The sequence below is a fragment of the Sinohyriopsis cumingii genome, chromosome 14 (assembly GCF_028554795.1).
Source record: "Sinohyriopsis cumingii isolate HCF-2022 chromosome 14, ASM2855479v2, whole genome shotgun sequence".
NCBI classification, from domain to species: domain Eukaryota; kingdom Metazoa; phylum Mollusca; class Bivalvia; order Unionida; family Unionidae; genus Sinohyriopsis; species Sinohyriopsis cumingii.
Window position 1 is genome coordinate 76612162 of NC_142974.1, and position 24195 is coordinate 76636356.

The following is a 24195-nucleotide window of genomic DNA, read 5'->3' on the forward strand; positions in this document are numbered from 1 at the left end:
ATTTTTTGAGAACCTTAGCGAGCTAAAGATTTAAATTATTAGACGATGATCATAAATTTCATTTGAAATGAACACAAAAGTAAGAATACTTTATCGCATGACGGTAAAAAATGATTGTATTTAACCCAACCGCGGAATGAGAGAGAGAAATGATTTTGATCTAAATTCGGATGACTCAGTCGTTTCTAATTTTTTTTTTTTGCATGGCGTAAAGGCACCATTTATAACGTCATGTGGTGTTTTTACACAGTAACACATATAGAGGCTCAAATCGGTAATAATTGTTATTGAATTTATGCAACGATTTAAATTAATTTAGTATTAAATCATTACTTATGTGAAATTCTTTTCATCACAGATTTTATTTTAATGCAAGTACTTTAGAGAGAAAGAAAAAGAAACAATTTATTTCATACTGGCTCATACGATGACCATTTTATTTGTTGCGCGTAAGAAAATAGTCCCAGACGTTAGTTGAATAATATAGTGGGCAGCTAGCTCTATGACCAGTAACATTTAAATTTAAAAATACATGTTATAATTTATATACTGTCCTTTTAAATCAGTAAAACACTCGAGACAGCCATGATTGATTGATTAAGTCCTGTGTCTGCAAAGAATCGGGCTTAAGAAAGATTTTTTTTTAAATCATACTTCCCCAAATCTTCAGTTATGGACATTACAATTTGGATTGCAAATGAGGTGGAGACCACTGTTGTAATTTTGTTTTTAAAGATTGACTCCTTTCTCATAAATATTTAATTTCTTAATGGTGTAGTTTTAACAGGCGTCCTTCTTCCTTATTTAGTGATATCTATTATGAATAAGCTTCCTCTTTGACTTTCACTTCAATCTCACCTTCTTCGTGGTTTTAGTTTTCGCTGCCGAACACATAAAGAAGCATATATACAAACGAATACACATAATGAGGTACCTCTTACGAGATGTAACAGAACAAACCTTTGATGTTCTCTTCAGTAACTTCACCCATCTGAAAAACAAAACAAAACTAGTTATTTTTCTCGCCTTGTAATATTTATGTCGATGTTGTGTGTAAACTAGGAAATGCGCGTTTAGCAATATGTCCCAAAGTCTCAAAGTTCTTCATGTTGTCTTCCTTAGTGGCGCTTGCATGTGATAAATGGCCTTTATTCTAACTACGAAAAACATACAGCTATCTAGACGGGAATATTTTTTTTATTCCGTTAGGGCGTTGGCTAAGTCCACGAGGTGGTAGGCCCGGCCATCCATCTTTACACTCCTCACCACCCATGCCGCTCCCCCCCCCCCCGCCCCATCGTATCCCATTGCACCTTTTCGTGCTTAAAGCGTGAGATTCAATTGCTGTGCTTTACTCAGACAATCTATAATGTTTTCTTTTATGTGGCCCTTTGTATTTTTAAAGTCACGTCTGCTGAATCGATTCTGCCTGGAAAAGATTTTTTTCCTTGGCTCCAAGAATGTGCTTGCTCCATGTGCTGTTAAGCGCACCCGAACGCACACACACAGAGCAAATAAGACACCATTTCAAGTAATGCTATGATTTGATATATTTTCTCCCACTATATATATATATATATATATATATATATATATATATATATATATATATATATATAGAGAGAGAGAGAGAGAGAGAGAGAGAGAGAGAGAGAGAGAATTATAAATATACACCAGACAGAGCGGAAAGTGCTATCCCTGGATTTTATAGAAGTGTGCTTGATAATACTAGGCAGAACATTCAATACATTTAATACTACGATACAATTAGAGAACTTTTAATTTGTACTCTCCGTACGTTCCTCGCTTTAGGCGCATTGCACAGTGATTAGATTGGTCTCTAACATTGGCAATACAACCCCCGCTCCCCCGCCATCAATTTCTTCGTAATGCATATCGCACGCGATCTCTAACTGAAACCCGCTATTATCTAATTTTCTTTTCAAAAGGTAGAGGCCAAGGGGGTATATGCTTTCAGCAAAACTTGTATAAATGTAATAAGAGTCATGATTGCGGAGACATACCAATGGCATGCAAATTGCGCATATATGCGATATTTCATAGGTATAATGGAAGGGCATACAAAGATCAAGTGATTATGAAAGGTGAGAATTAACCCTCTAACTGTCATGAGAGATCTGCCACTTCATTTATATGAAAAAAGAATTGTAGCATGTCTGTCTGTCTTTCTGTTTGTTTGTCTGTATGTATGTGTGTATATAGGTAGGGAGAAATGGAAAGAACATGGACCTATTGAGAGCCGTCTACAAAGTAAATGAATGTCCCTGTCTACATATACCTATATGCTAGCAGACAACATTTTCGTACTTACCTGCCTTATTACCAACCTTCCAACATACACGTTGGCACAACAGACAGACACACAGTGTTAAAGAATGATAAATTATAATTGCTTCTTGAAGGATAATTCCATTGTTTGTGTGCTTAAGAAAGAAAGAAGAAGGGGTGGGGTTAAGTCAATATATATTGACATCAGGTAAATTACAATGGCTCAACACAATTACTACAATGTTCAGAAGCTACTTTCTTTTTGTTCAAAAATTTGGACAAAATTATTACATATATAACAACATTACTCTCTGGCCACGACTTAATGGAAAAGTGAAGGTTCATATAAAACAGTTGATATTTTGGGTAAATTTATTCATTTATATGTATGGTGGATACTAACGTTATTGTCCATATTTACACACATATACAAGTTTAATTTAACATAGCAAATGTACGGCAGTTAGGATTAACAAACATGGTGTTCACTTCATCATTCGACCGACTCATTCACCGAATCTCATCACATTGGTATTAATTAATTAAGTTTAGTTTCTTTAACTATAAATGTATAATGGGTATATGGTCTGGCGATAATTATTATCTAATGATAAATGAAAATGACGATGCTTTGAGTTCCAGGATGTGTCAAACTATCGTTGAAAATTTATATATTTAAGTTTGTTTAGTGTTTTTCTTAAAGGTTTCCATTTTCTGGCATTTACTGATTACCGTTGAATATAGTAACACGAAAGTAAAAATATAAATAAATACGCCAATCGAATCCAGTATTGTCTTGCTCTGACGTGCGCTTCATGTGTCATAATTTGTATCGATAAATACGTTCGCAATGGCTCGTTACAAAGAAAATAGGAGTTTTCGTCAATGAATAGAGGGCTGGGGGATATAGTTACGCAGAGGCGGCGTTAGAAGTACGCGGGTCCTACCATGACCGCGCGGGACCAAAGTATCGGTATCTCGATTGGTATGCTACTGCAAACACTGATTATGTCTAGACTAGATCAACTTTCGCGATTTGGCGCACGAATTTAGTTTTTTTTTTTTTTCATTATTCATAAAAAAATTTATGTTTGTTGACAACGGTTTTTTAAAATCGAAATAATAACACGACGACAATGCCTTTGGCCTAATAAACTGATTATTAATGTCATTTTTCAAATAACACGAAGACACGAATTAAGAACAATAATTTGCTTTCCAATTTACCGGAGAAAATAGCTTGATAAACTCATAAGGACGACCTTAGGCCTGAAGCGCGGGGCCACCTCAAGAGCGGGGCCTGGGGCGGTCGCCCCACTTGCCGCCCCCAAACGCCGTTCACGTAGTTACGGGTTGAGGTCACTAAGCCCTCTATTCACTGACGGATACTCCTAATTTCTTTGTAACGAGACATGTGGGTGCGTTTGGATAAAAATTACTCAGTGTAATCCGACTGTATTCGGCCCAACCTTAACCGTGCCACTCAATTTGCGTTTAGACAGAAGGCCTTGATTTCGACATAATGCAGTGCAATGAAGGGAAACATAAGAATTTAAAATTTAAATACATAAAAAACATAACCAAAAGTAAAATTTAGAGCCATTAAAGACAAAACTACCCCTCCCCTAAACGTTGCAGGCCAAAAAAAAAATATATATATATATATATATATATATATATATATATATATATATATATATATATATATATATATATATATATATATAAGGCAGTCAAAATAAAATGCTTGACGAAGTCGTAAGGGATTCATTATTACCAAATTCTGCATGGGGCCAAATTAGTAGCAATAAAACAGAACAAAATAAAATCAAATCCAAGCTAAGATCACATATAATTAAAAAAAGACAACATAACAGAAAATACAATAGAGGTATTCAAAACATTTGGCATTTTCAAGTAAAGATATAGAACGTGAAAATTATGCTTTGATGTAAACCCCAAACGCGACGGGGAAGACAGAAACACTAGATATCAGCTTCGTCATTCACCAACCTATATATCACTTACCTTCCCAAACGATACTTCCCTTAAACTTATGCGGAAAGGAACAAAAAACTTCTTTAGACCGAAATATTGTTCCTACCGATTCTATATTGTCCGAAGTAAATGAAGTATCAGTAACAAGCAAATGCCAATGTCAGCACAAAAAGATAAATGCTTGTCGTTTGTCGCTCAGCTCAGTTAAATATACCTTGCCAAGGTGGATTAAATCAGTTCTGGTAAACGTCCCATTGTTGGCAAACATGTACAGCTTATGTCTGAACTTAAAGAACATGTACCATAATGTTTCATTTTTCCTTTACCTGTGTATGGACTCCTTAGCTTTGCCAAATTTATCTATCAAAATACCCAGTCAATCAATTGCCAAAGATCATATATGCAAAGTGTATTATTACAGAGAAACTTGTTGAAAGAATCTTTACATGTTGCTCACACCTACGTATGTCTATGCAATTACGCGTATCGTGGCGACTTTTAGGGAGAATAATTAATTAATAGTATTGATACAAAACACCTGAGTACATTATTTAAATCTAGGTTCAAAAATGAATCGAGAGATATATACAGAATACGTCAAAATTCACGTTACAATGATTACCTGCAATGAGTCAGATTCCTATTATAAATTTGAAAATAAAAAAAATACTGTAAATAGATATAACGGTATAAATATTTTTATCAATAAGTTATCAATATTTATCTTGCGTTTAGTACAATGTGGAGGAAACAAATGTACAATAATTGTGATATTAAGTAGAGGTAAACGATGGCTTCAAAGGGGTTAATTCACAGCATGCCGAACACTGTTATTGCTGTGTAGGAAACGGGAACGTACGATAAAAAGAGTATACACAGAATATATCTAAAGGCCATGATTAGTGAATAGATTCATGTCGATACAGACATACCAATTTGCAGAATGACTTGTCTTTTGACAAATGTTGTGTGCTTTTTAAAATGCAAAAACCTCTTCCACTAGATAAAAAAAAAATAGCACCGGAAGCATAGAGCTGATGTCTCTTCTTAACTAGGCATAAACTGGGTGTTATGTTTCCGTTTGCTATAGAAAGAAATGAAATATACATCGAGTGCCTCACGTATTGCTAGCGAGGTTTTTAATAACCCGACAAAAAGCACAAAACCAGTACTGATAATGGAGTTGAACTCGATGACTGTTACACCAGTTATGCAACATGGTCGCCTTCATATGGAACAATGGCACTAGCCCCCTCCCGAAATGCACCTCTAAATATTTTTGACCTACATCTGTAAAACGTAATACCTGCTCACTTCATGTTTGGCACATCATCCAACCCAGGGATTAATTAGGTATGAGCCCATGTTGAGCAACCAGTCAGATTCGACTTTAGCTCATTCACTCATTGGAAAGTTTCGGATTATTTGGCAATGTGACTCGCCTCAAGCATCCGTGGATTTGTCATATGACATAGGAAACAAACATACAAGCATAACAAGAATATTTAAAAACACAAGTTAAACTGGACTTTTCTCGTTCAGGCCGTTTAATGCAGTCTTAGATGAATAAAAAAGCAAATACATAAAATATGCAAATGACAGATAACAATTGTCTAATCGAGTCACGTGACCAAAGCAACTGATACTTCCAACTGTCCTAAGTAATGAAAATCTCATCAGATTGGTCGCTTAGTCAGAGAGAACAGCCGGGTGTATCCATGAAATTGGAAACGATAACAAGAGGTAGGATTATGTTATTCCATGTGGATCTACAGATTGTTAAACATAGGATTTGATCCGGGAATATTCTTTACATATAATGGAAAGAGCCCTTCAACACACCGTGACGCAAGAACCGCCAGAAATACTGGTAAGTGTGTAAAATGTACATTGATATTAGACGGACAGATCGTCCTATACCATTCACATTGTTTAAGGAATAGGAGAGACCAGGCCCAATTCGTCCATCAGTATCGGTATGGCTTGGGATCTGATTTATGGGATTATTGTACTTTCTGTCTATTGGACATTTATGAGGTTATCCTAATCTATATCTATACCATCGCTTGTATTTCTTTTAAGTGTAACATCTATCAATTTAAATGTTACACTTGTCTTGTTCTGGCAGAGTTATTCACAGGGGCTCGTTACAAAGAAAATCAAGGGATGGGGGTTCTAACCTGTAATAATATAACACAAGGGAAGACACCGGTCCGCACCCCTCGGCAGTTCCAACACTGCTAGTTTATCCCAATTGCGTCTGCTAATTTCCAACTTAGGCCAGTCGTAATCAAGAATAGTTCAATTTTCAAAACAGCTCGACACACTTCGTTCAGTCTGTGATATAATGGAGAAAATGCAATAATTGTTCGCCGATCTTGACGTATGGACATTATCCCAAATCACAGCGCGATTTTTGCATTCGGACAGTCTTGGATTTCACCATTGACCGAAAGGTAAGATCCGAACAAACTCGAGTGCGCAATTCCGCGGTCAATGGTGAAATCCAAGACTGTCCGAATGCAAAAATCGCGCTGTGAGTTTGGATAATGTCCATACGTCAAGATCGGCGAACAATTATTGCATTTTCTCCATTATATCACAAACTGAACGAAGTGTGTCGAGCTGTTTTGAAAATTGAACTATTCTTGATTACGACTGGCCTAAGTTGGAAATTAGCAGACGCAATTAGGATAAACTAGCAGTGTTGGAACTGCCGAGGGGTGCGGACCGGTGTCTTCCCTTGTGTTATATTATTACAGGTTAGAACCCCCATCCCTTGATTTTCTTTGTAACGAGCCCCTGTGGAGTTATTTCCCTAACGTGCTGTAGAGTATACGGTTTTGTCCTACTCAATTGGTAGTCTAAGTTTACTCTCTCCGACGAGACTGCTTCGGTGGCGTCGGTTGCAGCAGATCGCGGGTTCGAACCCCGGTCGAGTCTTACCAAACACCTATAATAATGTTACTAACATCTACCTCGCTAGGCCCTGAGCACCAAGAGGTTAGTATTAGGACTGGTCGGCATGGTGTCAGGATAATGTGACTGGGTGGGATATGATGCTACCTGTCTGCAGCATGATATACATCACTATAAACTGTCACACTGCAGACATCTTAGTGATATGACCGAAACGTTGATAATGATACATTCAAAATCCAAATCACACACACACACACACACACTACGACGATTTGAGATAGTGAGATATGTATGCAGAAGTAGGGTAGAACATATATGTAGCTCACGATAAGTTAGCATTGACATCCATTGAGTATGTACCGTCATAACAGCAGACGCTCACCTGTACAGTTCAGTAGTGGTTCCGTTTCACTCTTGTCGGAACAAAATTACATCAAAGGAGCTGTTTTGTAAACCGTATGTCAAACACTTCAAACAAGATAACAGAGTGTGTTGTCATTTTTTGTTGGTTGTAATTATGCAGTCACGACAAGTGTGATAAGATGGATCTCGTTGGAAAGGAAACGACTGTTGTATGCCGTATGATTAGTAAAACCAACTATTTCAAAGAAACTCGTACAAGAATGTGCCAATTAAGTTAACCCTCTTCAGTGCATGTATTTTCACCTGCTACACAAATATATCAAATGACGAGGGCATACAAGGCTGGAAGCATGCTTGGTACAGCCGTCCTAACTCTTCGTTCCCTTCCCCCACCCCCAGACACATACAAAATACATTGTAAAGCTTCTGAATCATTTTGTGAAGATTGCACAGTTTTGTGTTTGATAATCAAATTATCTTCACGTCAAAGGTACAACAACGGGCATCTATGAGGACAAAGTTATGGAATGTCCAGAACAATCGCAGCTGAATCAAGCACCACACAAACCCATATGTTGACCTCGACTATATTGGATAGCGGATGCGTAGGAATATAGAACTCCTCCAGTACAAGTCTTTGAAGTTGATAACAGTTTCCATTCCACCATAATATACCCGTTGCAACCATCAGACAATTCACGTATAGTCATGTATACCCGATCCATATTATAAGATGGAAACATTGAAACTGAATGATACTGCTAACCGACCGGCTCTCTCAACATCGCGCACCTTGCAGCTGTCGTTATGGACATATTATCTCAAAACCATTTGTTCAGCATATATGTTCACGTACAATGGATCTAATTAACAACATAGTTTAGAAACTTAAAAGAGGCGGATAAAATAACTAAGCTATAGATCCAGCTACAGACAAAGCTAATCTGAACTGGTCTCCGCGGATACAAAGCTTAGACTGACAATAACTATATCCCTCTCGTAACCAACGTACAAATATAATACCCCAAATATAGGACGAATTGATAAGAGGGACGGGAACGTTACTGACTCCTCTGCATGGACATATAATATCTTGAAAGAACCATATATGGTCGCTTATCGACAAATCCCCCTCCCCCAAATACCCCCCCTCCCCCGACAACAAAAAACTCCATATTGCCGATTTGAACTTAAATCAAAGTATGGAAACAATGTATACATACAGATACGAAGCTAGTTGTTATTTAAAGTATCAAACAAAAACTAGCAAGAGATAATATAAGCGACATTTATGTCAACATGAAAAGCAAAATAAGTGCCATCCAATATGCTGGCAACGCAATACATTTCAGATAATGAATTAATGAATGAAAAAAACATAAACTTCACATGAGAAATAATGTCAACACAAAACTATGAACTCTGCCGGACACTCAGTCCAGTCCCACTAAAGGAGGCAACTGAGTCAAATCATCGATGATCTGAAAATGAACGTGGATACTGTAGATGAGAATACATTGCAAATTTGTTGGTTTAACCCACATTACATTCATGTATGTTCTCCTCCAGTGACATCAATTTATTATTATTTGTTATTTCTATTATGATCATGACTGCGTTTATCATAGTTTATTTATTATCAAATCCTTCGATATTTTATTTAGTAAAATTCTTGTCCAGCTTTATGTAGAGGAACTTGTCTGCGTAAAGCATTTTTAATTATTTATATTTACATCGTTATCTTCTTCTTTTATCAATCTGAATACGATCGGCTCTCCATTGTCATACGTGAAGATCTGACAGCGGCTAGTCATGACCCATGTTATTACCATAATCGCTAATTTTATCAGCCAATTAGATAAAGTCTTATATCTTCGGGTTTGGGAGACAGACCTGTGTGATTGAACAGAATCAATGTTTTGCATAACGACCTCATTCACGTTTAAATGTTTGAAAGCTGCATTTCTGCTGGCTAATTCAATGGTAATCTTTAATAGTGATTGCGTCTGGTTGGGAGGGTTTTGTTCTTTGGCAATTATTTGCTTTAATATTTATTTAGCTATACCTTTAATAGGCGCCATATAGTCACCATTTTGCTGAGGTGCCGTTGGAGGGTTTTATCGTCCTAGGTTATGTTAATTGTAAGGTCCTATTTTACTAATTTGTTTTGCACGCGCACGTATGTATGCAATTTTGTATTTAGAACTTTACCAGTAATCGCGTCCGATTGGGCATGTACCATATTCACACAGTAATTCCATTCAACGCCTTTGTGAACTCAGCGCTCTCTTTTGTGTTGATTGTTTTAACTTTTTGTTTTTCTTTTGATGCTTTGCTTTTGACAATGATAGTAAAAACAAAACGCTTAAGCAAGTTAAAAAACTTGATTTGCCTTGCGCGTTGCACATTTTGTGCATTAATCTTTCCCAATCTATGACACGAAGTCCCTTGCTGGATTCACTTGAAAGAACTGTTATTCGCCATAATGTTTTCTTTCTGTGTGGAACATTATTTTTGTTATACAACCTTGTGGTGATGAGGACAACACACAATATAGGTAGGTTTATAAATTGTTTCTTCTTTCTTTCTTCTACTCTACTTTGTCTATTGTTTGTGGATATCCCTCTGTCATTCATAAAGTTTCTCTCGGATTCTGTGTTTACTGTTTTTTTTGTTTGTTCGATGTAAGTTGTTTTTCTTCTCCAATATGGACCAGTTAGTTTAGCTCGAAACATTTGGAAATTGTTTTGTATTTGCACCATGATGGTGGGCGCATTTCCAAAAGTTTAAATCGTCTAACATGAACTTCCTCGACTATTCACATTTTTGTTCACATTTTCTCACAGTCACTGTATATATTCCTTGCTCTAGCTTGTCTGTAAGTAATCGAATCTCCGTTAAATACTTAAACTAAACCTGCTAATAACTAATTTTTGCAATGATATATAATATTGTGAAAACAGCTTTTCACTACATCTGCTGAATTCTATAGACGCTCTTAATAGAGTCGAATTAGCGTGAACGTGCCATATGAGACCTTCAAATTAGTGTGCCCGTTGTCTGTGTATACCATTTTAGATTTCTAAAACCGCTGGTCATTATTATTTAAGGTGTAAATAACCCATTTAGGTGTCATTAAGTTTCGTATTTGTACAAAAGAATGTACAAAGTATCTATAGTAAAAATATGTTTCGCAAAGACGTGTACAGGCAGGATATATTAACTGAACGTGGAATGGAGGGATGAAGTAAACTGTTAGCTTTCTTGATGCAGCGCCCTATGTACGAGCCAGCTGAACCACTTGTCAGCAACAAACCAACCTACATACTATTTAACAAGAAGCCAAACCACCTACATATTTTGTACCCTCCCACCTATTCATACCAGCAGATGTTGCTGTTGTTGTTGTTATGGGCTTTAACACGATAGGCTACGCATTGCGGCCAGTATTAATGATGGAGGAAGAACCCGAAAAAAACATGGGAAGAACCACCGACCCACGAGAAGCTACTGGCAAGCTTTATCACATACCCACATTAGCCGAATCCTAGACTCGAACCCACGCAGACAGAGGTGAGATGGCGGTGATCCGTAACGGAGAGCGCTTTAGACCACTCGGCCACTCGGAGCCCCCACCAGCAGACGAATTCCTCTCCTACTTTTATCATATACCGACAGATAGGCAAATGAATCTCACACATATTTACAGATTTTGTTGGCAGATAAGAACATAATTTGGCAAACAACTGCCAGTTTAAGCCAGAAAATTGTACATAACCTCAGTTTTATTAATAGAAAGGCTGCAACCTTATGTAGATTTGCAGAGAAAACACGTGGACATGGTATATTTATACACACAGGTGTACAAAAATGTTGATACTACACTTCATTATCATTCGACCTGATGGAAACAGCCAGCGTTGTAATTTAAATGATGGTATTTGTCATAAAACAATTAATTGTTTTGTTCGCACGTTTCGTTGCCACTTTCGTTTCATACTGTCGACATAAAATGTTTGTAACATGGATCCATAAGGTGTAGTATTATTCGTCACCAAGATTAGACCAATCACTCATCAGAATTGTAATTTTAATATAGATCTGAAGCCCCCATCCCCTAATGGCCCTTATCCCAAAAATGATAAATTTCTGTATTTCAAGCTAAACCATATACCTGGTGAAAAACTAGTTTGCGCAGTAAATAAACAAACAAAAGTACTAGTAAGCGATGTGACAGGAAGTGTCAATAGTCACATGGAAAGGGTCAATAGTCGCAGGGAAAGGGTCAATAGTCGCAGGGAAAGAGTCAATAGTCGCATGGAAAATGATTAATAGGCACTGGCAAGGGTCTAAACACATGGAAAGGGCCAATAGTCACTGGGACAGGGTATATAGGCACAGGGAAAGGCGTCAAAGAACACGATTTTGAGATCTATAATTCTCGCATAACAGTGTGCATATAATGTAAACGGCATTTAATATATAAACAACAATCTATTCAACTATTTGTTATTGTTCAGTTAGGTTTATCCTATTTCCCAGCGCAAGATATGTTATTCACGACGGCCGATAAAACTGCTGGAGGTAGAAACTGGGGAAAACCCCATTTATAACAACAGGCAGCTTATTTCAAATAGCCACACTGGCCTAGCCCGATATTCGAACCCACGAGGACACAGGTGAGACGGCAGTGATAAGTAAAGGCGAGTCCTTTAGACCACTTGGCTATCCTGTGCCCCCAAATATTTATTATTATATCGATATTGTAGTGCGTCGATTCGTGTGTGCATGCGTGCATAACTACCCACAGAGAGAGAGAGAGAGAGAGAGAGAGAGAGAGAAACAGACACATACATACATACATACAGATTCAGTTAAAGATGCATATAACTATTGAGAAATGGAGAAACTACATGTACATTGGCTTTCAGGCAGTGATGAGTACAAACAATTAGTACTTACACTGCGCGAAAGATATTATGATTATTATTATTAACTTATGATGATGATGATGATGATGATGATGACTATTATTTTTTCGAGCTGTAAATGATTATTGTGGCTATAGTTTCATGTATTGATGCTTTTACAAAATGTCTGCGATGTGCAGATATTGCGAAGTACTATACAAGGAAGTGCTTTAATCAACGTTGCTCGTGACATATGATATCTTTATAACGTAACTGAAGTAAGAGCAAATAGATTAGAAGATTTTCTTTGCGTGCATATGACAATGGTTTGCACTTGGATAAAACGTTATCCCTTAAGTACCACCACTTTTAAATTATACATCAGTGTAGAAAATTGCACAACACTTCACTCACCTAAAAATACCAAGTATAGTCGCTTGTAAGTCGAGTCCAACTGGAAACTACACATACCCAGATATGACATTTCACAATGTGGTAGTTGATCTTGGTTTATGCAGTTGATTTGACATAATCAGTAGAACAAAGGACATACACCCTGATCTGCCTGTGCGTTCTGCGAACACAGATCAGGGTTTAAGTTGTTGGCATTTGATTCCAACTTTTAAGTGTGTACATACGGTAAACATTAAAGGACAGTCAGAACTTATCCTATGTTCTATCATATTTCAGCATAACTTAAAGTCATTTAAACAAAATTACTTACGTAAGTCAAAGAAAGACAAGAAAAGTAAGAAAATAAAGGAAAGAAAGTTGTGTGTCTAATAATGATATCGATGAAAATGACTTTATTTTCCCGTATGTATACATATTTAAAATGAGTACATTAAATTTTTGTTAGACGTTTACTCTCATGACACGGGGCCCCGAGTGGCCGAGTGGTCTAAAGCGCTCTTCGTTACGGATCACTGCCATCTCACCTCTGTCTGCGGCGGTTCGAGTCTAAGATTCAGCCAATTGGGCATGTGAGAAAGCTTGCCAGTAGCTTCTCGTGGGTCGGTGGTTCTTTCCGGGGTTTTCCAGGGTTCTTCCTCCACCATTAATACTGGCCGCCATGTATAGCCTATCGTGCTGAAAAATGGCGTTAAACCCCACAACAACAACAACTCTCATGACATTATTAGGTATTGGAAACTGAAAAAAATACTAACTGAAATTTGAGTAGCTTTTGGCTTTTAAAATAAAAGTGTAACAGAACTAGCGTAATTAAAAAAATTGTTTTTTTTTCTTCTTCTCCACAACAGTAGCGAGAGCAGTAGATGTAGTAGGAACAACAATAACAACAACAAGAACAACAAAAACCAATAATAATAATAATAATAATAATAATAGGCCTTCCAGGGCCATAAGAGCTGAACATATTATGTCACCCCACAAAATGTGAAAAGAAAACCCATTAAAAGCTAGAAAGGTGAGAAAAATACCAGTGTTGCCAATATTCCAGATCAAAATACTCGTACATACAGACTGAAATGGTCATATATAATTCATTCAATTTGATCATCAACAATTAATCTGATGTTTTTTATGGTGCCCCTGTTGGGCTGCTGCCATAAGCACGTGCTTAGTGTGCTTAAATGGTAATCCGGCAATTAATAATAATAATAATAATACCAGAAATCGACAGAAGCTGCTGTAGATTTAGTATCTCTTACAAGACGTAAATTAGTAACAAGGTATAGGATTCAACATTAAAGTAATTTAGTGTCACTGATTAGTTACTTAGCATATATTTGCTTCATATCAAAGGAGATAGAAAACGTAGCTACCTATCTGTCACCCTTGCTTACTACCTCTCCTGGCCAAATAGGTAGCTCCCTATCTGTCACGCTGGCTAACTACTTCTAGTGGCCATATAGGTAGCTACCTATCTGTCACGATAGCTAACTACATCTACCGACCAAATACGTAGCTACCTATCTGTTACGCTGGCTAACCACCTTTACTGGCCAAATACCTAGCTACCAATCTGTCACGCTAGCTAAACTCCCTTTTCTGACCAACGTTGCTACCTATCTGTCACTCTAGCTAACAACCTCTACTGGCCAAATACCTAGCTACCTATCTGTCACTCTAGCTAACAACCTCTACTGGCCAAATACGCTGAAGCAGATATTCTGTAGCATTCATTACTCAATCGACATTCATCTTCCTCTTTGAATTTAGAGAAAAATATATTTCAGTGATGAATGAATGAATGAATGAATGAATGATAGGCGTATATAACTAGATTACCGTGGTTATCTTGTAGAAACGTGTCCAATCCGTTTCAAAGTGTGACTGAGAATATTTCGTATCTTGCTAGTATCTTGTGTTTTTTAGAACACGTTGGACTGTTTAAGCCTTGCACCCGGAGGTCATATCATAGTGGCTAGCATTGTAACAGCAAATTAATCATGCAGAGATAATGTTATCGCATCTTTTGATCAAACACTTTAGCCGACAGAGTCCCATGCAGGTGAAACTATGAACGATATAGCTATATCACCTGGAAATTTCCCTCCCACGACGGTCTCTACGTCAGCGTGGTTGATTCAAACAGAAAGAGGAAGTGAAGGGATTGAGGGACGCAATGCAAGTTATAACTTGCTTTTTGCTTGACTGTGCATTAATATTCATATTTCTTCATAGGTCTTCATAAATAAAAAACACATACGTACATATATGAAACATCCCAGCACCCACCAATAGGTTAAAAATGCCATACCGATTCTTAAGAAAAAGTAGTTTTAATATTTACACTTGAAGAAAACGCGAAAAATTTACTTGTATATCCATCTTTATTAAAATAAATTAAGAACAAAATGCAGGAATATATATATATATATATATATATATATAACCTGCGTTGTGGGTGGGGGGAAGGTCGCCCCGCTCCTGAGGGGGCCCCGAGCTTCAGGCCTAAGGTCGTCCTTGTGAGCTTTTCAAGCTATATTCTCCTGTAAATTAGAAACGCTGTTACAGGCCGCACGTAATACACGCAAATCGCGAAAGTTGATCTAGTCTAGACATAATCAGTGTTTGCAGTAGAGCATACCAGTCGAGATACCGATACTCTGGCCCCGCGCGGTCATGGTCGGCCCTAGGGCCCGCACACTCCTAACGCCGCCTCTGTATATATATATATATATATATATATATATATATATATATATATATATATATATATATATATGTGTGTGTGTGTGTGTGTGTGTGTGTGTGTGTCCTGTCAAATGGTTCTTTTTTTTTTACTACAAATGAAATATATTGTTTTTGATCATTAGAACATACGGACAGACAAACTTTACTTTAATGGTCGTTTAATTTATATTTTCATTTTTGAGTCATGATCTAATTTACATGTTTGACTAACTTTTGAATGAGAGGGGCACACGTTTTTAATTTCGTCTTGAATGTATATCATTATTTTCCCAATAACTTTTGAAAGAACTTTTTATAATAATGAAAATACATATGAAAGAGGGAATTTTGTTGGTGAGTTGTCCTGTGAGAAAACTTTGCGTGCAAATACAGTGAAATATGCTTAATCCGGCTATGGAGGTGTGCCCAAAGTGGTTTCGGTCTTGGTGTTTTACGACACTGCAACACTACCAAAGTGGTTTCGGTCTTGGTGTTTTACGACACTGCAACACTACCAAAGTGGTTTCGGTCTTGGTGTTTTACGACACTGCAACACTACCAAAGTGGTTTCGGTCTTGGTGTTTTACGACACTGCAGCACTACCAAAGGTTTTCGGTGTTTTACGACACTGCAACACTACCAAAGGTTTTCGGTGTTTTACGACACTGCAACACTACCAAAGGTTTTCGGTGTTTTACGACACTGCAACACTACCAAAGGTTTTCGGTGTTTTACGACACTGCAACACTACCAAAGGTTTTCGGTGTTTTACGACACTGCAACACTACCAAAGGTCATATCTAACGAGGCCGTAGATTACAATGCCCAACATAAAGAACTCATTATGATGTGCATTTCGAATTAAACCGATGCCATAAATTGAACTCTATCCATTGTTTGCACGAGTCTAAAACCTTAACGTCCTAGCAACGGTGGTCAAAATATTCCGTGCACAAAACATCTTCTGAAGACTGGGATAGACTCAAGTTTGTGGAACACGCTGACCATCAATTGTCGTTCAAAAGTAAACCTGAATATGGTACCTCAAACCCAATTTCAAGTGAGCCATATCTATTGAATATAAATAAATAAATAAATAAATAAATAAATAACGGTAGAGGGAGGAAGCATTGGGGAAGTAATTTCAACATGCTCTGTTTGTCGCATTATAGCACTCAGTCTATCCTTTATTTCGTAATCGATATATGCCAAATACATACCCCCACCCACCAATACATACCCCCGTACCGTGACAAGTGCGGGCATTTATACAATAGAGACATGAAATATTATCAACGTGTAGCTTTTACTAGTTAAAAAAACCAAGCTAAATTTAGAAAACTGTGGAATTCCGCTGTAAAACGAACTTTGGGCGTGCAATCCAAGAAATCAAAAAAGTAGTAAACACTCATACAAAGCAATGGAGTAGAATCGAAACCAGGAAGAAAGCTAGAAAACTGTTTCTTTTTTTAAAAATCGACTAAAAGGTATTCAAAAGCAATAAGAAATCAATCAACAAAATATTTTTTAAAAGCTGGCTGTAGTCTTACAGCCTCTGCTGCTACGAAAAGTATCATTTCTGATACCACCAACAATGCTATTTATGGAGTGACAATACTATTTGTCAACTATTCCCCAGAGAGAGAGAGAGAGAGAGAGAGAGAGAGAGAGGGAGATGTGAGACAGAGAAAATAATAATACAAATATATATTATAACAAAGATAAGGTGGTTTTATTCTCAGCGCTGTTTATGTGGTTTGTAATTAAATTTAACCGTTTAGATTCCTCAGTAAACGTTTCACCTTATATGAACAAATGCCTGACCGCTCCAGTGGCCTAAGTAGGTAGAGCGTCCGCCTCGAATGTGGGAGGTCGCGGGTTCAAACCCAGACCTAGTCGGACCAAATACTTATAAAAACGGCACTAACAACTAAGCAATAAGGAGTCAGAGTTAGGATTGGTAGGCTTGGTGTCAGGAACTGGGTGGAACGTGATGCGACATGTCTGCAGCATGATGGCCCAGTGCTATACATCATTATAAACTGCCAGACTGCACACATTGTAGCGATATGACTGAAAAACTGTAAAATCCAAATCACACACACATGCTGAACAAATGGCAATTTTATTTCAAAGTTATGTTTCAGTTTTCAGTCTTAAGGGAATTGAAATCTGTAGGAAGTTTGCGTTGCTACAAGAGAAGCAAAATAAATTCTGTTGTTGAGTATTAGAAGCCTGACATTTCAAGCAGCTGAAGTTATAGTCCGAATTATAACACATTCCTTTTCCAACATTGACTGTCGATATATATATATATATATATATATATATATATATATATATATATATATATATATATACACCAGACAGAACGGTTAGTGCTATCCCTGGATTATATAGGAGAATGCTTGCTATTAGTAGGCAGAATTAATTACTAGGTCGTCAGGTGAGAGTGCCTGCTACATACGAGTGCATATAACACCGATTCATTTGCGTCAGTTTTGGTGACGCGTGCTTGGTCGTAATGGAATATTGTCTCGTGTGTGTAGGCAAGATGACTGGTGCCGTTTACCCGCAGACCTGGGTTCGAATCTCCCTGGAGTACGAATTAAAATTTATCTAACCTTTATGATAGTATTATCGCACTATTATATGTGTGTGTCATGGCTAATAACGATCTTTTCAGGGCACCTGATAAAAAGAACATCGCGTTGATCAGGGAATAAATATATACGAAACAAAAACTGCCAAACAAATGAAACCAGATGAATGCACTAGCAATAGTTTTTTTTTCTTCTCCATATGAATTGTTTTATATTGCATACTAGGATTTTTCTCATCAATTTGTATTTGCTTTATTTAGTTTTGCTGTTGTGTTAAGTCATTAGTGTGCCGTTTCAACATTGTATTGGTAAGTCAAGTTAATCCTTTCACTCGTTAAATTTAGCAATGCGTCAATGAATACTTTAGTTTCCCGCACCAAATTTGTTTCATATGTTTTTTGTTTATTGTTGATCAAATCAAGTATGAATACCATCGCCCAGTATGACGCTAATGAAGTTTCAAATGTGTTGACGATAGCTGTAGAATTAGTTGAATATCTTCCTTTTCGCTACATGCCATCATCTATCTAGTGAGGGCAATAGTTTAAATTTGACTGGTAGTTTGCAAAAAATCGTAAAAAATCGACATATGGCTTGAAATCCCTTCCTTCTATATATTTGTTTGCGTGTAATTCCATCTGACAAGAAAATACATAGACAGCTTGATCATTGTAATCTGTATTCCCAAATCTTGTTTCTATTTGATACCTACTTTCATGAAAACCATTGTTTTGTAAATTTCTCATATAACTTTAGACGTTTCTGCAACTTTGCCTTTTGAGTCCTCGCCTTTACTGTCCTCCCTGGATGTACTGTTTGATTAATTATCATTTCAGTTTGTTTTTGGTCGGCGACGGAATTAGTATTTCCTTAATCGCCTTTCGTGTTTAACTCTACTAAGAGATGTGTTCTCCGATTTTTGTATCCTGTCCAGGTGTATTTACTGTGAAATACTGTTTCAACGTTGCTCATCTTAAGGTATCATCACTAATTAAGAGTGACAGATTTGTACTTCTAATTTGTGAATTGACGTGTACAATAGGATGTAATAATTTGTTTCACTGACACTCTGAGTCGTCCACATTTTATTTATATGTACAAAGAATCAACTGGTGTGGTAATATGTAGCAGAATTTGTACACTTTAACACTTTCATTTCTAGGCAGGAAATCATTGAATGTGAAAAACGTCACAATATTATTCACACTTGATTAATTTATCACGAAATAATAAATATTCTGAATGTTGGAACTCAATGAACTAAAAATTTCAGACGTTTTTATCATATTGTTTTTATGTCAAGCGCATCTTTTCTTAATATAATTTTAATATGTTTCCACGTGTACATTTTTGTATTGCATTGTTTTCTCTTTGGTATTATAACCGTTTCTGTTCCCTGATCTTTCAAGATATTTACACACGTTTACATTCAAGATACCCGTTTCTCGAATTAATCTGTAACCATCATCATATGACACTTCTGTCAAATTAAATTCAGAATTTTACACAACGGTTCGTCATAGTCGATAATTATCTACACCCATGTGTGTGTTATTTATATTATCTGAAATACGGACTTTTCCGGATTAACGGCGTTTCTTGTGGAAAGAAGGCAGCTTAGTGCGTATTAAAGACTTTATCTTGCTTACAGTTTGTACCAAATAGTGATTTCTAGTAGGTGATAATTAATTAAGTTTTGACTACCTTAATGGGTCCGATGCCTAAACATAACCTTTAATGTTTTTCAGTCATCAAAGTGTATGATGATTTTTTTTTCCATAACATGCCAAAAGCATTCACGATAAAAATGAATTCAAGGAGCAAGAATCTGCCAAATCTGCAATTAGAGAAGAAGATGAAGGACATATGGATAAGAAACAGAGCTGGTAAATATTGTTGACAAAAGACTCGCTAAAGCAAAAATAAATTACAACAGAAGTGACATTCATTATACTTTCAAAAGAACTAAAACTTCAAAAAAAGATAATAAAGCAGCTTATTCTAAAAAAAAGAAGAATTTGAATAGATTAATTGTGTTACTCGATCAGGAATTGTTAGAAATAGAGCATGATATTAAGACAAATGAAAAACGAGTTGGTTGATTTCTTGGAAGATTTGTTGTTGTTGTTGTAGGGTTTAACGCCATTTTTCAGCACACGATAGGCTATACATGGCGGCCAGTATCAATGGTGGAGGAAGAACCCGGGAAAATCCCGGGAAGAACCATCGACCCACGAGAAGCTACTGGCAAGCTTTCTCACATACCCACACTGGCCGAATCCGGACTTCTTGGAAGAAAAAAGGATTTGTTTGCAACACTCGATGTTATACGATATGCTGCTTGCTAACATCTATTACATCATTTATAAACTATTTTCTATACTTTATTAGGGGACGTACTTTTTATTTTAGTCAAAATAAAAGCTTAATTTATAAATGAGTTCTATTGTACGGACCCAGATGTTGTTGAAACAACAGCTTTTTGACAAAACTTATTTACATTTTATTTGATGCATATAATTCCTTACTGAAAAACACGAAGAAAAGAAAAGAAAATTAGTAGAAAAGAGATATAACAGAAAACACAATTTATATCTCATAACGAGATTGTGGCATTTCAGTTAGGGCTCATACTTTGGTTCCTTCCCTCCTTATTTTACCATTCTCTTTCTGTCTGTGTGTCCTCCAGCATCTGCGTCTGTTTGTCTATTGTTTTATTTATTCATTTTTGTTATTGATAAAAACTAAATACTCACAAAAAGGTGCGACATTGTGAAAGGCAATCCGTCTGTACTTCTGCTACATGGGTCCTTGAATCGTGAACTAAACTCCTCCTCAAGCAGATATTCTCCACTAGCAAAGTGTTGTCAAAATATAAATTGTTCGCTTGTGCTATTTAGCTTTTTAAACGATTATAAACAACGTAACCTGAGAACCAGTATCTAAAAGTATATTACTCTTTCAGAGGTAGGTCCGTCATAGACGAAACATAGGTAAGGCTTGACGTTTATTCAGTTCTACTCCATACTACTTAGACATAAATAACAAAATTGCCGTATTTATCCAGTTAAGGAAACCGTATATAGCAAAATCTAAAGTGCCTATTGTGGTGTACACTAAAGAAGTTTCCGAATGAAAGGTCAAGCTCACTTGACTTATTTGCACATTTCAACACCATACGTAAGTAAATAGAGCAAATCGAGATAATGTTTCGGATTTTTTGAATGATGGGCCGTGTCGACCAAATGCAAAGCTTTTTTTTTCCTTTTCTGAATACTTCGAATGTCTCAACATTAGATAAAACGCAACGCCCGCAGTTTCGTTCTTTACTTGTCGCACATCAATGTTTTGAAACAAAAATTCAAAACGACTATCTATCATTGGTTCCCTTGATAAATTGGATTCAATCGGAACGTCACTTCAACGGAAATGTGTTCCGATTGACTTTGACTTTAACCTCTAACTTTTAAACACAATCGAAAAAATGGATGTATTCTCTGTCCCTATAATCAAGGTATACTGACTTTGCATTAGCGCAAGCAATGGACCTATTTATTTCAGAACAAAATACGAATATGAATCTAAATGTTATGTTTTGGCTGACTAATATGGCGCGTGACACGATGGTGATGTGAAGCAATGTGACACGTGGGGATTCATTACCTGCGGAGTCTATTTCGTTTTTGTGCCTAGACCATTTTTGTGAACTATTAATTTATTATTTGGTTATTATTGTCTGTCTTGGCATCCATCCACGATTCACGTTTAGAGAGCTATCGTTTAAAACCATTGTGACTATTTATTTCGTTTTATACATTTTATACGTATACTACAAATTCAATATTATGCTTAACACTCAATATACGGCATCACACTCCATGCTAAGCTTTATTTACAATGAAACTGACAGCAAATAACGCACTTTATGAATTGTTATGGCTCTAAAGAACTAAGGCGCGATATCGGAAGTAAACTACCATTAGTATTAGGCGCGAGATGCAAATGTCTGTAGAAATTTGGAAGACCACTTTTATATCTGTTTAAAATGGCTGTTCGGAGACATATTATTACGTGTTAAAACAATAGCTATCCAGAAGTGAAGACAAATTCAAAAAACAAGCATGTGACAGTTTACTTCCTGAATGGGAGATAATCAGTTGAAAACTACTCCATAATCGTTCGCAAGTTTCGTATTTCTTTGCTGAATGACTTTTATGCACCACGTAATGTTTGGAAATCTTCAGCAATAGCACAAATAAAAACATCGATTTTCACGACTGAGGAAACTAACCTGTACTTAGCTGCCCAACATGACTTTGTGAGAGAATTGAGATCGAGACCAATCTAAACGAACCAGTATTTTAGTGTTTTGTTTCTATCGCTAAATGCCAGTCATATTGTATTAAAAACCATTCCGGTCGACGAAATTTTATCAATGTATGCATTATGGAAGATCTGTGCGTAAGCATTGCGTGACGACTGACAACACAATATCAGTGCATCCTGTATTGTCAACTTTTGACGCATTCGTTAAAAAGAAATCTCCAGCGTGTCATGAAATTTGTATAAGACATTTTGCTAAAGATGTCTAATGTGTCTTGCTCTCGAAATTCGATCCTTTTACTTTGTGTATCTACGGCAGTTGAATTTTCCTTAGCTTGCTAGATTAGTCCAGAGAGCAAGATTTTGTATTATCTCCTTTTGAGTACAACAGAAAACAAAGTTGCCGATACTCTCTGATAACATAAATCACAATCAATCTTACAATGGGCTTCTCTAATGAGGTAGGTTAAGCTTTCATGCATTTTGCCAAAATAGTAAAAGAAAACCATGAGGAGACTGACAAAGTAGCTACTATATCACAAACGAATTAAGAACTTTATCTTCTTAATTGTGTTCAAATAATTCCAATTTTTGTGACTTTGGCCGTTGATCATTTACCTCTCCAGTCATAATATATCTGTATGTAGTCATAAGGACACCATGTGGGCTATTTTGTATTGTCCACTTTTGTCGTACGTAGCATGATCGTTTCGATGTAAGTGTCCAGATCCATAAAAGAACCAAAGGGATCCTAAACATAGTACTAATCCCATCTTTAATCAAACCGGTAGATGCCATAAAGGCCGATAAATGCAGTCATCATAAGTGATGAAGTAAAACGTCAGTCGTAACGTAGCAGATTATAACGATTACGATAATCGCACCTATCAAATACAGTTTTTAAAGTCCCTTACAGGTAAACTGACAGTAGATCAGGGTCTATGGTGTTATTACTTTATCCCACCTAATTCTTATTTTGTCGTTACGTCACGACAGACACGTTGGCATTTATTACCTTAAGACTTGTATTTAGCAAATCGTTTCAAGAGGTTAATCATTTCTCGTATAAAGTTTCCATTGGGACCTTGATAACGGAGGCACACCCCATCAAGGCCATTTTCTAGTTTTATGGCAACTGTTAGTATTTGTTTAGAAATCAAATGATTTTAACATCAGTGAACTTCACGCAAGATGCTAAAATTCCAGTAAACAGCTTATAGTTTCATTAACAAAGTAAAACTCTTCTCAACATATAAAAACTTGGTTAGGCTAAGCGGAGGTAAACGGTTTGAATGTTGCTCTTACACAAGAGAATACTCGTAACTGTATAGTCTTATTTTACCTTAATGAATCACCACCGATCGGAAATATACACACCCATTATTGACTGAATTCACGAGGGAAAGTGGAGGCTAACATGAACGAAATTAGTAACTATATTTTTATATTTTACCTAAATGAAACAGCAATGATCAGAAATCTACACACCAGTTGACGCATTCGTTATTCAGAGAGAGAGAGAGAGAGAGAGAGAGAGAGAGAGAGAGAGAATCTCGGGGAGTTTTGGCAAATTTTTTAGTACAAATTCCTCTATAGAAAGTTTTTACCAGCAACGTTTCTGTAGTTATATTTTGGTTTACAGTGTC

At 36.6% G+C, this 24195-nt stretch overlaps 1 protein-coding gene across 5 annotated transcripts in view; it reads right to left on the reverse strand.

The window, feature by feature from the left end:
- Window positions 1–24195, reverse strand: part of LOC149784185 (uncharacterized) — a 36521-nt gene that overhangs the window by 11824 nt on the left and 502 nt on the right. The window contains exons 1-2 of one of the 5 annotated variants that reach the window (XM_089932259.1): window positions 20983–21200; window positions 961–991 (exon numbers count right to left, since the gene is read on the reverse strand). In XM_089932259.1, the coding sequence (XP_089788385.1) occupies window positions 961–991; window positions 20983–20997 (46 nt within the window). In that variant the 5' untranslated portion in view covers window positions 20998–21200. Of the gene's footprint in view, window positions 1–960; window positions 992–4317; window positions 4419–4501; window positions 4601–14735; window positions 15018–20982; window positions 21201–24195 lie in introns of those variants that run through there. The other 4 variants (XM_089932261.1, XM_089932257.1, XM_089932262.1 and 1 more) reach the window with 4 other exon arrangements.